Genomic DNA, 16,790 nt, shown 5'->3' on the forward strand with positions numbered 1-16,790 from the left:
ACAAGAACAAACCTACCTGGTTTAGTCGTTCGCTGTTGTTGAACCCAGACAATGCTGCAGCAATCGATCTTCGCAGGATTTCCCCTATGCCTTCAACACCAAGCTTAACAGAAATGTAAAAAGCTTCAGGAGCATCAGCTAGAGCAAGCCGAACAGCCAAAGGTTGAATCTCATCGTCAGTGTACTCAGAAAGACCAGCAGCTGAACATGCCTCATTAATTTGATGCAGGACATAGTCAAATAAAACCGAGTAGAGATTTCTTCTTTCTTCCCTAGTGGTTGCCAAAGAGTACTGTACCAATAAAATGAATCCTTTAATACACTAAAAAATTATTAGGGCTCAAAGTGTCTCAAAGGAAATCCTTAAATACATTTTTGCAGTACCTCCAAGAAAATGTACTCCACACCACCAATCAGATCGACCTGGTCTATAAGAAAATTCGAGGCACATGAAATTGCTAAGGTAGATCCCTCTGGTTCTGGAGATCGATAAAACATATTCGTCATGATACAAATAAGCTTGGAATGAACAACCTCTGACCAAGAATTCCTTTTGCTAGTTCCCAGAAGAGCTTTGATAACCTGATTTATTGAAAGTGACTGGCTCATTAGCAAGTACAAGTTAGCACGAGAACCAGTTCAATGGTAGCATGCAGGAGGAAAAAGGACGGATCCAAATGAGAGTAGGAAGGGAATGAAAGAAGGAATAATCCACATAGCAGAGGGCGATGATAATATTCAGCCTCATAAGACTAACATACCCTTATGTCCAGACCATTTAGCTGGTGTCTCCGTATTCTGCCTCTATCACAGATAAAATAGAGTAAGCAGCTGAGAGCAGAAGCCCAAACGCATTCTTCTTTTTCCTCAACCTACGAAAACAATTTTGAAGGTACAGATCCCAAACAAGTCTAGTTTAGACGTCAAGCAAAAAAACAAGAAGAGGGTAAGACACCTGAACTAGGAGAAGAAGTATTTCAAATAAGATTTTCAATATCCAAGACTCAAAGTTCTCAATAGCTGACGAAGTGCTTGACATCTTCGGCAAGTCTTTCGTTCTTGTCCCTTGCAGCAGTAGCCTATTTTCATTGTCGATATATGTTTCTTGGGCGTATTCTTCTTCAATGGTTGTCGCGCTATCACTTACCATTGGCTCTAATAATTGTGCATGAACTCCTAAATTAAGAATTAAATCAAATACACGAATCCTACAAGCTGCTTTTGTAGAGCATAGCATTTCCTGAAATAAATTTGCATCCATGGCTAGATAAATTAGTAAGCTGTTTAAATATCACAAAAATATATCTGAGTGTCAAAAGTCACACCTCAAGCATGGACAGAGTAAGAGGAGCAGCAATTCTAGCGTCCAATACATACCTACAAAAACAAGTTTCGAAAAATGGTTGTACGATAAGCTAATCAACGGTAATTATAAGGAAGGAAAGGATGATTATAAGTCTTATTGGGCAGCAAATTAACATGCTACATAAGATAACATGTTATAAAAAAAAGAGCTTACATGTCGATAACAAGCTTAATTAGGACGCTCACAGCCACATCCATCGACGGCTTTCCAGTCTTGCTAGTTAATTGGGGTGATACAGTCATTTGATTTGAAGGGGTGGATGATGCCTCAGAACAAACAGCGGCGATCACCTCACCTACCTCGGCTGTATTTAGGCGCAGTGGTTGTTGTTCACTGAAAAATCATGCAGGGAACGAGATTGATTTGTGTGATAAAGGTGAAAGCTAAAATTTTGCATAAAGATGATCCAGTGCATAGAATCCCCTTTCATTCGCAAAAGATACAGTTATTTACACAAATAAGGTGATTAAACATCCACATACAAAATAGTAAAAGAGTCACTCTGAAACCACTCATAAGTTACAGTGAAATAAGATATATGGATCGTAGAGAGTTTCTTCTTTTTGTTTTTTTGTATGAATAGAGAGTTTATTCAATTGCAGCTATTTGTCAATACGCTTACCAGATGTGATCCTTAGAGAAGCTAGCATTAGGCATTATGGTAAATGTTCAAAAGGCAATCGTTACGTGCTACTAAGCAAAAACGTATTAACCNGCAGCAATTCTAGCGTCCAATACATACCTACAAAAACAAGTTTCGAAAAATGGTTGTACGATAAGCTAATCAACGGTAATTATAAGGAAGGAAAGGATGATTATAAGTCTTATTGGGCAGCAAATTAACATGCTACATAAGATAACATGTTATTAAAAAAAGAGCTTACATGTCGATAACAAGCTTAATTAGGACGCTCACAGCCACATCCATCGACGGCTTTCCAGTCTTGCTAGTTAATTGGGGTGATACAGTCATTTGATTTGAAGGGGTGGATGATGCCTCAGAACAAACAGCGGCGATCACCTCACCTACCTCGGCTGTATTTAGGCGCAGTGGTTGTTGTTCACTGAAAAATCATGCAGGGAACGAGATTGATTTGTGTGATAAAGGTGAAAGCTAAAATTTTGCATAAAGATGATCCAGTGCATAGAATCCCCTTTCATTCGCAAAAGATACAGTTATTTACACAAATAAGGTGATTAAACATCCACATACACAATAGTAAAAGAGTCACTCTGAAACCACTCATAAGTTACAGTGAAATAAGATATATGGATCGTAGAGAGTTTCTTCTTTTTGTTTTTTTGTATGAATAGAGAGTTTATTCAATTGCAGCTATTTGTCAATACGCTTACCAGATGTGATCCTTAGAGAAGCTAGCATTAGGCATTATGGTAAATGTTCAAAAGGCAATCGTTACGTGCTACTAAGCAAAAACGTATTAACCCTATTAGGATATACACAGCCAAAATACCTGTAATGACGATACTGAAAAAGCGGTCTGGCGCGTGGACGAAATGTGTTTACAGTGGAATCATCCCTGCATATCATGCAAATCATTAATCTAAGAACTCGCATTAACTTTCATTATACTTGAATATCATAATTTTCCCAAAACACCACTTTCCTTAGGTACAATCATTTCAAAAGGCAGTCCCTGTATCTATTCTAAATAGCAGCATTATGTGAAACAATCCAGAAATTACATTCTTCAAATGGTGGAAGTCTCTAACAAGACAGAAGGGATCATAATGGAGTTTTTGTTCCCAATAGAATGCTAGTTTTCAAAACATAAAAGAAGAAGATGCTATATTCATCAACTCACCCAGTGCCATTTTATAAATGTCTCTCTTACAAAAAATGAAATCCACAATTTTGCTTCTACTGCGTTATCACAATTAATGGATAGCATCTGATCTAGAGGAAAGAATTATAACACTTATTCGAAATCTAGGAGTCCAGTTCTTGGCGGCTAGAAGAGCCATGAGAAAGTTCACAAGGGATACCAGGCAAGTATAATCCTAAGCCAACACTCTGCAAATTACTTCAGAAAACCACGGTAGAATACATACCAGATCTGCTGAGGGCCAGCTCTAGTGCGTTTGGAAGCTGTTATTGCTCTTAAGTGAGAGCGAGCTGAGGCTGAGTTTGTTATCATCGTAACAGAAGCTGGCTGCAGCAGTTGTTCTAAGTAAGGCATCTCTGTGGTACCAAAATATTTCCAGTGCTGGCCTTTCATTTTAGCTTCCATATCTCCTACAAGTAAGCCGGCAGCACCAACTTCCAGAAGATTACAATTGTTCATGTCTTGGAGATTAACAGGGCGTTCGCTAACCATACAGAGAAAATGATCACCGATAGTCAAGTGCTATTAAAGAATCAAAGATGTGTTTGAACATTTGTAAGAATCGAAATCATGTACAATGTACCTTTCAGAAGAAGCTGATGATAACTGGAGCTCCCCAACCCAACGCCAATTCAGCAAGTCTGATGATATGTATTCAGTGTCTTCCATAGCATTAATTTCTTGTATATTTGACAAGTTTGAAACTGACAGATTTGCAGCATCTTTTTTCTGTGGAGATTCTGCGGCATTTGCAGGACTTAATTGGGAGTTGAATGATTTGCTCAACAAAGAGGATAGAGATGGCAATAACTGTCTTGACGCAAGAGTAGCTCCTGCAAATGCTGCAGGTTGAAAGGATCGCCTTGGGATATGTAAAGCCACAAGGGAACGCACATAATGCAATGACTTCACCAGAGCTGCAGAAGCAAAACTGGACACTGGTAAAGGAGAAGTACCCGCCGGTGCTGATAATACAGGCAAGGATTTTTGCTTCAAGCTAGCATCGCACTCAGAAATAAGGTTCACACAAAATTTATCGACCTGCAGTAGTGTCTCTTCACCAGGCTTATATCTGTAATGTTGTAAAAGCTAGGGATCATTATTATGTAAAATACAATCCATGGAAAACATTGGAAGGCCTGTATACATATTACAGACAGACCACATAATATAGCAACAATTTGCACACTTATTCTCTAGGTTTAAACATTTATTATGACCCCTTTCATATACAACTGATCTACCAAATAATTCACCAAACATAGTGTTCTCCATAAACAGAGCGCAAAGTATGCTTATAGTGAGAAGGGCGAGCTTAGGGACATTGACAAGTGGAGAGATGCTCGTTCAAAGAAACAAATGAAAATAACCAAGTTTCATCTTTGGACTAGAAAAAATTACCTTAAGAGATACCGTTTCAGTAGTGCTACACACCTCGTAACCACAGCTGGGCTGCAGAAAATTGATATGGAAATTAGCAACAACAAATAAAAACCATGCTACTTGAGAAATATCTAGATTATAGCAATCTAGATCCTAGCTAAATCAGACTCCATTCAACAATAGGTCCAGGTAGACATAACTCCTCAAGTACTTTAATAGTCAACCTGGGCTGATAATATATCTATGCAGGGACTTTTCCGACTTGGCTCGCTTACTTGTAAGAGTCCTTCCCCACACACTTCTAATCTGTTAAGATAGCCATTTATTCTACAAGCGCCTTTAAGTAATCTTCATAGTTAAACTAGCAAGAGACTTACAAAACTACATTTTCTGTTCATATAGAATTCTAGAAAGCTATCACTATCATACTTCATTTTCCTTTGGGATCAAGCTACAATGACTATACCCACAGAGAAATACATCTGCCTATATGACATCCCATATTTGGTCAAAATCTCCCATTTCCGCAATTAAAGCCCTAGTTTCCACATCATGAGGGAGCAAAATAATGAGCTCATTTCCTTTCACTCAAATTTTTCTATGAGTTCAGGCTTCCAGATTTGAAGACATTTATTCCACTGAATTCTTAAGCTCAATCCTTATAATATATTTTCAATATCAGACTAGCGAGTATTACCAAAATACCGAACATACATGTCGCCTATCCAAACTATGATTCAAAAAGAGTCAAAGTTTCACAGGATGATGAAAACATATAAAGTACCAATCAATTACCTGCGATCTCTCTCTGCTACAGTGTGCTCTAACAGCATGTTGTAGGCCAGGTCAGTCGTGGCAGAAGCTGATAGATAATCCTGTAATCACCAAGTAATTGTGTGAGGTCATGCTATTCCCTAAAGACGCAGATCAAATATTTCCAATCAACTACCAAGGTCCTATCAAGCCAAGAAAATAGAAAATGATAACAGGCTTCTCCATTGCATATGTCTCTACCCAAATCTTCCATTTACACTTAGGCCTCAAATGCAATGGCTACTGAACAAGAGGGGTAATGTGTGATATATATAGCACAAGGTCTTCACAAAAACAGAACATGGTAACTAGTAGTACTGGTACCACAATAGGATTGAACAATCCCAGCTCTAAAAAACAATTACGACGCCAACACTACTCAAAGGAAAAGCAAATGTAGACACTGATATCTTCTTACTATCCCTTTATGCCGCAAAGAACTCATATATCAATGGATAACAAACAAAAAAAGCCCTAGATACTCAATTCCTCTCTTTACACAATAAAAGAAGAGGATCAAATTACCTCCAAAATTAAACGCAAAAACGGAAATACCTAGACGAGGGATAATCCCATTTCACAGTAAAGGAAAAATAAAACAAGCACAGCGAAGGTGGGGTGGTACACACCCGGAGATTCCTGAGAGCTTCAGAGGGAGCCATGGAAGGGATCGCGCCATGGTGAGAGTTAGCCGGAGGAGGGGAGGATGAGAGGCAGTCCGCCACGGCTCGGCGCAGCGGCTCAGGCGGCTTTTTGGAGGAAGAAGATCTAAGGCGCGAGGCAGAGCCGGCAACGCCCAGCTGCAGCAACCGGGAGCTTCCGGGGCTTTGACCGGGGCTAAAAGTGGAAGACATGAATCAAATCTCGCCGGAGTTGCGCCACTCTTGCTGCGAGGAGTAAAGACTTTTTTTTATTTTCTTTTTTTCGATTTGGTTCTGTTGCTGGCTAATGTCGTGTGCTTCACATCACAGAGATGAGCTGTCAAAGCTTCTCCGTTTTGAATCCACGGTGGAATCTAATGACGAAGACATGGTTTTTGCAATCTGGTCCCCCATGTTTTAATAATTCCTAGATTTAGCAGCATAACTTTATTTTGTGATTATTGGTCCAAAAATCCCGTTAATTCACATGTGGGGAAGTACTAATGATGGCTTTGGCATTGGTGTGGTGTCCAGATAAGAAAAAAAAGACTTTGGCATTGTGATATTTTACGGTCGAGTTCATACATAACATATACTATTATGCTTTGCGGTTACAATTCGAATTTGAACATAAGTTGCCCTGTAGGGTAATAGCAATATATCACATATACAAAAAAAAACTTTGGAGATGATAAAGTTTAATTAATCTTTAATTGTTAGAAACTCGTGAAGATGTCTCACAGCACTTCACTAAAAATGCCTAAACAAACTAAAATTTGCAATGTTTGAATCTCTCTTGGATAAGGTCGCGAAACAATCCAATAAAAGAAGAGGGCCCATAAACCGAAAGAGAGAAAAAGAGAATGGGCCCAATAAGCAGTCCCATAACCCACGTGAGTTGCTGACTGTGTCGATCCGTTCTTCACGCTCACGGTTTGCTCCTTCCCTAATAGCTCGAATAAAATGAAATATATATTAGTTTAATTACATTTTCCTCTTTGTTTTTTTTTTTGCTTTCTCTTTCATATAACAAATCTGTACATTGTTGTTGTTGACTGACCTAAAAAAAAAAAAACTAATCTGTATCTATCTGTTGCTTTGATCCTTAATAGAGAGAGCGAGAGACTCACCTCAAACCCTAGATCTAACCCCAGCCGTCAGATCAAATAGATCGGGCAATCGCTTCTAGACCGTTGGAATCTTTTAGGAGGAAGGCAGCAATGGTAGAGGTAGAATCGTATTTGTGGGTATCCAGAAGAGGCGTTAGGATTATCTCCAAGTTGGGTGTTTTCTCATCTTGATGGCCAACAACAAATCCAATTTCCTCTAGATAGAATATATATTTTTTTTCCCCTTTTTTTTTCTCGGTCATGTGTGATTTGGTCGCGCGTACGGGTCGACTCCAGCAGCGTTACGAGCATGGCTCTCGTCTCGTAGCCGGGTAACCGCTTTTTCTTAATCCAAACCTTTGTTCCTCTTTTTCCTGTTTGCGTTTTGTATCGTCCCTATGGAGCTCGTGCTTAGCTATGCATAATGTGATTGTTGGTGGCTAAGATTGTGAAATGTTGGGAGATTTGTAATCGTGATTTTGAGGTATTATGACTGGTTTCATTTCTATAATTTGTAAATCAAGAATTCACGTCACCTTTGTATCCTTGTTTGAATCTCTATTGAAGGTTTGTGTCTTAAGAATCATGCTTTGAGGATTTTGGTAGTGATTGACATGCTTAGCCCTTGTTTTGGTTGTTGTAATGGTCACTTTCTTGGTTGATGAAATGCTGCAACTGACCTTTTTAGTTGTCTTTGATTTTTTGCTTAACAAGTTCAATCTGGGGCGTTTTTTCTATAGGTGTATTCCGTTTAGGTACATAAACTCTGAGGAAGATGGTAATTCTGAATCTAAGAAAGTGATTCAAGTGTTGATGATCAGCTCATCTAGTGGGCCGGGTCTTTTGTTTCCCAAGGTACAATTGAAATGCTGTATCTTCTTGCTTTTCCCTTTGTTTGGAAACGAAGTAACGTATCTCCGGTTCATTTAGGGAGGATGGGAGAATGATGAAACGGTCAGGGAGGCTGCAGTTAGGGAAGCAGTGGAAGAAGCAGGTGTCCGTGGGACTTTAATGGTAAGCCACCTTCCGCAAACTGTTTCTAGTGTATCCCTTAGTTTATTGCAGCTGGTGCTGAATGTGGAATCATACTTGGGAACTTTGCAGGATTTTTTGGGAGATTATGAGTTTAAGAGCAAAACACACCAAGATGAGTTTAGTCCAGAAGGCTTATGTAAAGCAGCAATGTACGCCTTGCATGTGAAGGAAGAGCTAGAGATGTGGCCGGAACAAAAGACGAGAACACGGACTTGGCTGACAATTGAAGAAGCGGTAGAGAGTTGCAGGCACGCATGGATGAAGGACGCCTTGGTGGATGGATTCTGTAAATGGCATAAGGAGAAGATGGAAAAAGGAGAGATCACAGATGAAGATTTGAAGTAAGTGTGCATAATTCTGAGATGTTGGTTTACATTCCTTTTTGATTTTGTTTTTACCTTTTTAAAGTCATATGCACTGGAGAATCTGTGACTGCGAAACATAAGAGTTTCAAAGTTTCTAAAGTTCAATTATTTCCCTGTTTCTCACAGCTGTCTTCATCATTTTGCAATCATTTTGAGAAAAGAAAATGACAGCTCTTGACAATTTCGTTTAATCAAAAGCAGGTTTAAGAAATTGTTTGCTGTTTTTGTCGAAGTAATTATTTGCTTGCACTTGTAAACTCAGTTGAGTTATAGTATACTATATAGCTGGCTCTAACATGATTTAACTGTCATATAATTATGAGTTTTGGTATAGTATCTCATACTGATATAGAGATGGATATAACTTACTACTGCATAGTGCATAGTGCATAGTGCATAGTGCATAGAATGAAAGAACTCAAAAAGATATGCTAAAGTTGGAAATCTGTGACCCTTATTAAAATGATANGAATATATTAGCTCGTAGCTGTAGAACTTAAAATTTGAAAAAAAAAAAAAGACAAAAGAGTAAAATAAGAAACTTGAAATATCCTCCGGTTCAGCTAAACCGGAACCATGTCATTATTATCAACATGACTTCATCAACGGACCACCGCACAAGCATTGATTGTCACTAAACGACGTAGCTTCAAGGTGATCAAAAGGAGAACCCGTTGGAATACGCCCACAAAGCTTGTTATGACTAATATCCAAATGACCCACGAACTTAGCTGACGACAACGAATCCGGGATCCGACCCGATAGATTATTGTGTGACAAATCAAGCGACACGAAGTACGTTGTAGACCCGAAAACGTCGGGTATGGATCCTTCCAACGCATTCCGGCTCAAATTCAAAACACCGAAACCGGAATTGCTAAGAAGCGAACCGGGAATTGGACCGGTTAGCGAGTTGCAATCGAGATTCAAAAGTGAGAGTACCTTCATGTTACCCACCCATTCCGGTAACGGACCTTCGATATGGTTCCTGGATAGATCCAGATCAGCTAACCGCTGCATACCCGAGATAGAATCTGGAATTGACCCGGTTAGCTCGTTACGGCCCAGTAAAGCTCTGCTCAACATCTTCAACGATCCAAAATCGGCCGGGATCACGCCGGTGATTCCGTTCTCCGTCAGTTCAAGATGCTTCAACTCGGCGAGTGACGTCAACGACGCCGGAATCTCGCCGGACATTTGATTCTCAGCGAGGTTCAGAACAGCGAGTTTGGAGAGTTTGCCGATTTCCGCGGGAATCTCTCCGGTGATTCTGTTACCGGCGAGATCGAGGATGCGGAGCGAGGCTAAGGATGTAACGCACGGAGGAATCTCGCCGGTGATTCCTTTCCAGTCGGCGAGGACGAGGGAAGTGAGTGCGGTTAAGTCACAAACCGCTGGATCAATCGAACCGGACATATAACCGGACCGGCCTGCCTTTTGGAAAATGGCGTCTTCGGATTCCCCTCGGAGAGAGATATCAGTGACCCGACCCGAATCAGGATCGCAGCTAATACCGTACCATCCCTTGCAACAGTCAGTGTTTTCAGACCAAGTGTTGAAGATGCCGAGGTTTGGTTCGCTCAGTGACGATTTGAAAGCATTGAGAGCCGTCTGATCTTTAGGAGAGCAGCATCGGACGACGGTGATAGCAGAGATGAAAACGACGACAAGTAATGAACTAAACGGCGACGCCACCAACTTCCTCATGTTTTTGCAATAAATATTTGATGATAGTGAAGAAGAGAGTGGTGTTGCGTAAATGAACCTTTGGATTATATAGAAACGTCAAGAGATGAAAGCAAAGGAGAGAGAGAGAGAGAGAGAGAGAGAGAGAGAGAGAGAGACATTGCATGTGCATGGTATCATTGGCATGTGCATGTTACTACTATTGTTCTGTATAATTTTAATTTATCTTATGAATGTATTCTTATACCTTTAAATTTATTGTACTAAAGAGGGGGATCATGTGTGTGTGTCAGTTTTTAATTTTGATTTATTCCAATGGATCGAGTATCCAACCATGATCCGGTAAATTATAAGTTAGTCACGTTGATTTGTTTCAACGGTAGTATCAGTATGTATTTTGATTCATTGATTGTCATAGTCATACACATTTATCAACTTATGCATATTCTTAGACGTATGTATACAAAGGCTAGATCAATGCACTGATTATGGACCGTGAACTTCCTACTTATCCAAAGGTTGTTTCATTTGTTTGCCATATTACAGCAATGATTATGATTTTCGATTTTACTGAAACGCCAAAACTTCACATCAATAAAAGCTTTATATGACTAATTATGATTTGATAATTTTACCAATTATTAGAGACAGCATTTAATAACCCAAATATGGTTGGTCCTCCATAAATACTTTTATACATGTGACTCATGTGGTCCTACTACAGAACTACAGAAGCATTTACGCATCTCTCTGTCCAAACTTTGATTTTATTTTATTTTCCTATCCTAAACCTATCATTGTTAAAATTCTTTACATGTTATCTCACTCATCTAACTAGTTTATAGCCCTAAGGGTTTATTATAGTTATACATGTCATTTTTTTTTAACAACTATATCACATATAACCTTGATGAGATAATTAATATTTATGGTCAGAATAATTAGGACATTTTCCAGCATTTATGACCTAAACATCGGAATTTGCGTTGTCTTGGTTTGGACATGATTCAACTCCCATCACATGCCCAGGAGTCAAGATCCATTTTTCTGGAGCTGTCTTTTTCTTTAATGTATTAGTACTGTAGTATTAATTTTCTATGGCCTTGCTCAATAATATATACCACACAATATAATCTCAATCATAACGGTAGAATACCAATTGTCCTATGTGAAATTAACACCACAAGAATTCAAATTACGTTATATGCATGTCTAGATCATGAGATTTTTCAAGGTCTTTTCGAAAGATTTTGGAACTATGGCCCGGATCACTTTTGAACTTGGAACTGTTTTCAATTATATTTTAGGATTATTTAATCTCTTACTTGACAAGATAATTTGAATTCTCAGGCCTTGGAAAGCAATGTGTTTTTTTGTCTTTGGCATAAAAGACGAATTTGTAACAGTCTCGGTCTATAGTGCATCACTGACACATTCACGTATGTTCATGCTAATACATTAAAAAAAACCAACAGATATAGATGATGCAATGCAGTCAGTTTGTACTCTGTACTCAAGAAGTAGAAATCTTTCCAACAAGTGATCTCTTTACATCATCCATAATCAAACTCAGTTTGCCAAAAGACCTATACATTGGTTTCAACTCTTCATTTTTTTTTTGGGATGAATTAAAAACAGAGTTAAAAAGGAATTTTTTTTTATATAAAGTTAAAAAAAGAAGGAACTTAAATTGCGGTTTGCAATGTGTTTATATATAGTGGATATGTGTATATGTATAATATATATAGATTGTGGTGAGAGTTGAGTCAAGTGGAAGGTCCAGCTAAGTCACCACCGCCTGAGATGGAGAGTAGAGGTCGGCGTGAGACACTGCGACTGACGAGATTTGAATCAAGAAACACAACTATGACTGTTATATCATCATGAAAATGTCTCCTCACTCCTCTATCAATCTTTTTTAGATCCGAATATCTCATCTCTCTCTTCTTTGCTGCCTCTCTTAGAGCTGTTTTTATGAGCTTCCTTGCAATTCCCTGCACAACACCCACATGTTCTCTCAATCTATCTATTTGCACACAAAACGAAACAAAACAAGGAAAGAGAGAGAAAGAGAGAGCAAGAGGCAATCATACATTGTGAGGGGATGTGTTCACAATGTCAACAGCTTCCTGATTAGTTAAGTGCTCCCACAAGCCGTCTGATGCAAATATAAGAAACTGATCCTCTGGATGGATTTTGTGTACTGTTATTGCCGGCTCTGCTTTAAGTATGGGCTTATGGAAAGCCTCAGGCACCCTGAACTTTGCCAACAGCGGTTCCCGGTTGAATTCTGCTTTCTTTAAGTAGGCATCACCAATCGACCGCGAGACCTTCAAGAACCAGCCAAAGGTTATATCTAGCTAGAAATCCTCTTTTATCTTCTTAAAGTGAGGTTATTGTAAATCTCTTCTTATACACTTCTCTTGTTAAGACACATAATTCATTGAGTCTTTTACATACATGCACAAGGCTTAAACTTTATCTTTCACAGCAGAGCTACTTGCAAGAAAAGAATCTATTAAATCAGCAACACGCATTACCGTGAGAGTGTTTTTACCTGTATAATACCTTTAACACGCCAAACTNACTGTTATATCATCATGAAAATGTCTCCTCACTCCTCTATCAATCTTTTTTAGATCCGAATATCTCATCTCTCTCTTCTTTGCTGCCTCTCTTAGAGCTGTTTTTATGAGCTTCCTTGCAATTCCCTGCACAACACCCACATGTTCTCTCAATCTATCTATTTGCACACAAAACGAAACAAAACAAGGAAAGAGAGAGAAAGAGAGAGCAAGAGGCAATCATACATTGTGAGGGGATGTGTTCACAATGTCAACAGCTTCCTGATTAGTTAAGTGCTCCCACAAGCCGTCTGATGCAAATATAAGAAACTGATCCTCTGGATGGATTTTGTGTACTGTTATTGCCGGCTCTGCTTTAAGTATGGGCTTATGGAAAGCCTCAGGGACCCTGAACTTTGCCAACAGCGGTTCCCGGTTGAATTCTGCTTTCTTTAAGTAGGCATCACCAATCGACCGCGAGACCTTCAAGAACCAGCCAAAGGTTATATCTAGCTAGAAATCCTCTTTTATCTTCTTAAAGTGAGGTTATTGTAAATCTCTTCTTATACACTTCTCTTCTTAAGACACATAATTCATTGAGTCTTTTACATGCACAAGGCTTTAAACTGTATCTTTCACAGCAGAGCTACTTGCAAGAAAAGAATCTATTAAATCAGCAACACGCATTACCGTGAGAGTGTTTTTACCTGTATAATACCTTTAACTCGCCAAACTTTGTGCTTCAAGACCACAATCTGAGGATCATCCGGATGCAACGAGCGCAACTCCTCTCTCACAGATTCAAGACTTGCATTGTGCTCGGACGATAACTGAACCGCCTTAACAATTTTAAAAGCTTTTTCCAGTCTTCCTAGCACAACCCGAGAATCCCCAGCGTTTGCAATGTACAACAATCCACTACATATGATCCCTACCAGACAACAAGCTCCAACAGAAGCAATCTGTGGTTTAATCTGCCACTGCCGCCGCACAAGAGAAAGAAAATCTTCTTCCGTAGCTAAAAACGCTTTGGTTATAACAGAGGCAGACATACCATGATTCTCTGATGTAAACTCTGCAAAATCAGAAAAGTGTCAGCACATTAGCTAACTAGTCCTCAATATACACATACATGTAAAATAAAGAGAAGGAAACAGAGCAGCATACTCCTGATGTTGTCGAAGAGGTGTTTATTAACAAAACGGGCAGCTTCAGGACCTCCATGACCATCATAGACACCAACAAAAGTAGCTTGAGGACCAGAATCAAACAAACTAACGGGACCAGACTCAAGCTTGCTATGATCTTCAAGAAGATTATTGGCTTGAATGACAGACATAGAGAACTCGCCAGCAACATGGTTACCAGAATCTTTATACCAAAGAAGACCATCACAACGTCCATTAGCGTCATTTCTAGTTGAATGATCACCTTTCACAGAAGGTCGTCTCCAACATGGTACTACCATCCGCAATATAGTTGATGATGATACCATAACTCACATAATAATCCCCTCAAAAAAAAAAAAAAATGTTCACTTCATCTAAAAAAAGGATCTCTCACTAAACACCACCACCCAAAAACGGAATCAAATCAAATCTCAAATAATTTGCTTATTCCTCCTTCCCTAAAAAACAAACGAATACGAATCAATCAATCTACATTGCTGCATATAAAAAGGATCGATCTTGTTAATCAAACTAGAAGAAGGAAGCAATTACCTTTTGTGGAATCGCAAAAAAAAGAATAAGAAAAGCCCGCGAAATGATTTACAGGGTCCGATGAACAGGATCGAGATCGGAAGAAGCAGGAGTTACGATAAGAGGGAATCGTAACTCCGGTTGAATTACAAAGAGGGAAATAGAGAGAGAGAGAGAGAGTAATGGCAAACCCAAAAAAAAAAAACAAATCTAGCAGCGACTCTGTCAGAATTCCATATTTGGGTGTTCCATTTTCTCTGAAATTTCTCTTTCTTTTTTTTTTCGATACTTTTTTTTTTTAATTTTTGTTCATTTTGCTTTCGAGTTTAGCTGTTTAGGCCATTGACCTTAGAAACAACCCGACGTTTTAGGCAGCTTTTTCTCCCAAATTTAGCAACGTTTCTCCATTTTTCAAGAAATTATTAATACGATCATAAATATAGATTAATCTTTTCAAAAAATCCTAATGAAAACCAAAAAAATTAATAAAAAGCTAAAATCAAAAGTACCAATTCGGACTTGTCCAATCAAATGATTTTATCTGGTTGGTTGAAAAAAAAAACAAATTTGAGTATTTTCCACTGTTGGTTGAACTCTGGTTAGTTAATTTGCTTTGACATATCAAATGACTGAAATATGTATTTGACTTTTCTATAAAGTATTTTCCGCAATACAAGCCACTTCTGGGTTGTTGATTATGGTCAGGAAAATAAAGACCTTAAGCGCAAAACCATGTCACCACCACCGCCTTCACACTTTCATCAACCTCCAACAAGCCTTTTAAGACCAAATAAAATACTAGTGGTAATTAACCCAAAAACATTTTATCGTTAAAATTAGTTTACTTATATATATAACAAAAATAAACTGAAAGTTTGCAAATTGGCATGTTGACATGTTGTACGCGCAGCTTTTTACAACCTCACACCTCGTATTTTTTCTGTGTGACAGTTTTAACCCGCAAAAATCTCTTCTTTTTTTTCTTTTCTGAATTTCCTAAAATAAAAAAAAATAAAAATAACATGTCCGAACCAAAACATAACATAACATAACATAACATAACATGTGTTCGGTCCTAGACTCCTAGTTAGCACAATAACACCACCTCTAGATACATGATAATGTTATTATTTTTTTTTTTTGGGTAGGGAGAGAAACATACATATAAACAACTTGGCCCATATTCCAGCGATTTCCCATCTCCTTCGTAACTCATAATTATACTAAAAAAAAAAGTCATCATACTAATAAATTAGAGTATACTCAAAGAAAAATCAGAAAATACCCAAAAAAAAAAAAAAAAAAAAAAGCAGAAAAGAAAGAGAGATGATGGAAAGAGAAAGAAACATGTTGGCCGCTGTATGGCGTCATAAGCCATTCTAGAATCATTGAAATACATAAAAAAAATCNATTCTCATGCAACTATCAGAGAAGTCAGAACTGAGAACTGTTTCACAGATTAGTAACAAAACTAACAGTATCCTTTTTATAATAAAACGGAAGTACACAATATTGTTTTGTAGACTATATAATTTTAATAAGTTGGTTACAAATAAGTTATACATTAATTGGTTACAAATTAAATAGTGGATGCAACCTTAATTTATTTTCGGAAGATTTAATTATTAGAATACGTTGTTTCCGAAAATCTTAAAGAAAATATTCTAAAGAATTATATCATCTAACTTACCATATTAATTTCCTTTATTAAATTATTTATCAAATATAATCTTTTAATATCTAACTTAACATATTAATTTGTTAATTATCATTATATTTCACCTCTCATTTTTATATATGAGTTTATTTTGTGAAACAAATAAATTATCATATTATTTATTATAATTAAAAAATAGTTTTATTTCCAGAGATACCATAAGTTAAATTTTTAAAAACAAATATAAATTGTTCAATCTATAAAATATTCAAGCTTTAGTAATATTACTCTTTAAAAATATATATTGAATTAAAAATTTACTGAGTAACGGGTCAAAATTTGAATATTTGAATTTAATTTTATATTTTTTTTGAATTTTATAATTTTATATAATATAATAAAGTTTAAATAATTTATTTTAAAATATTTTTAATATATTGAAATTTGATATAAAAGTTAGAAACTATAAACATTCTAAATTGATTTGTTATAGCAATGTCAATAATATGTCACTATAATATGAAAATTTTTGAAGAAACCAAGTATATTTAAACCAAAAGTATAAAAATATATTAAATTACTCTTAATATAATAATTCACTTTTTAAAAACCAAATTTACAAAATTA

The 16,790-nt window shown here is 37.4% G+C and overlaps 5 protein-coding genes across 5 annotated transcripts in view; 1 reads left to right on the forward strand and 4 right to left on the reverse strand.

The window, feature by feature from the left end:
- The window catches only part of LOC104765026, an 8,856-nt gene extending 7,130 nt beyond the window's left edge, over window positions 1–1,726 (reverse strand). Inside the window, exons 1-5 of the mRNA XM_010488680.2 lie at window positions 1,520–1,726; window positions 1,326–1,377; window positions 956–1,240; window positions 762–872; window positions 385–582 (exon numbers count right to left, since the gene is read on the reverse strand). Coding sequence (XP_010486982.1) covers window positions 385–582; window positions 762–872; window positions 956–1,240; window positions 1,326–1,377; window positions 1,520–1,608 — 735 coding nt within the window. The 5' untranslated portion in view covers window positions 1,609–1,726. The remainder of the gene's footprint in view (window positions 1–384; window positions 583–761; window positions 873–955; window positions 1,241–1,325; window positions 1,378–1,519) is intronic.
- LOC104767470 lies at window positions 2,075–6,378 on the reverse strand. Its single transcript, XM_010491490.2, has 8 exons — window positions 6,036–6,378; window positions 5,389–5,468; window positions 4,612–4,662; window positions 3,794–4,282; window positions 3,437–3,694; window positions 2,839–2,904; window positions 2,251–2,430; window positions 2,075–2,108 (listed from the first exon to the last, which is right to left on the reverse strand). The coding sequence occupies exons 1-8, from the start codon at window positions 6,258–6,260 to the stop codon at window positions 2,075–2,077; spliced, it is 1,383 nt and encodes a 460-aa protein (XP_010489792.1). The 5' UTR covers window positions 6,261–6,378.
- On the forward strand, window positions 7,050–8,681 carry LOC104765027 (nudix hydrolase 16, mitochondrial). The gene is made up of 4 exons (XM_010488681.2): window positions 7,050–7,488; window positions 7,897–8,011; window positions 8,087–8,170; window positions 8,261–8,681. The coding sequence occupies exons 1-4, from the start codon at window positions 7,418–7,420 to the stop codon at window positions 8,534–8,536; spliced, it is 546 nt and encodes a 181-aa protein (XP_010486983.1). The 5' UTR covers window positions 7,050–7,417; the 3' UTR covers window positions 8,537–8,681.
- LOC104765028 (DNA-damage-repair/toleration protein DRT100) lies at window positions 9,086–10,329 on the reverse strand. The gene has a single exon (XM_010488682.2). The coding sequence runs from the start codon at window positions 10,261–10,263 to the stop codon at window positions 9,145–9,147; it is 1,119 nt and encodes a 372-aa protein (XP_010486984.1). The 5' UTR covers window positions 10,264–10,329; the 3' UTR covers window positions 9,086–9,144.
- LOC104765030 (probable protein phosphatase 2C 38) lies at window positions 11,919–14,898 on the reverse strand. The gene is made up of 5 exons (XM_010488683.2): window positions 14,528–14,898; window positions 13,974–14,433; window positions 13,514–13,881; window positions 13,053–13,289; window positions 11,919–12,236 (listed from the first exon to the last, which is right to left on the reverse strand). Exons 2-5 carry the CDS (start codon window positions 14,299–14,301, stop codon window positions 12,009–12,011), a joined length of 1,161 nt encoding a protein of 386 aa, XP_010486985.1. The 5' UTR covers window positions 14,302–14,433; window positions 14,528–14,898; the 3' UTR covers window positions 11,919–12,008.

The sequence above is a fragment of the Camelina sativa genome, chromosome 19 (genome assembly GCF_000633955.1).
Source record: "Camelina sativa cultivar DH55 chromosome 19, Cs, whole genome shotgun sequence".
In the NCBI taxonomy this organism is placed as follows: Eukaryota; Viridiplantae; Streptophyta; class Magnoliopsida; order Brassicales; family Brassicaceae; genus Camelina; species Camelina sativa.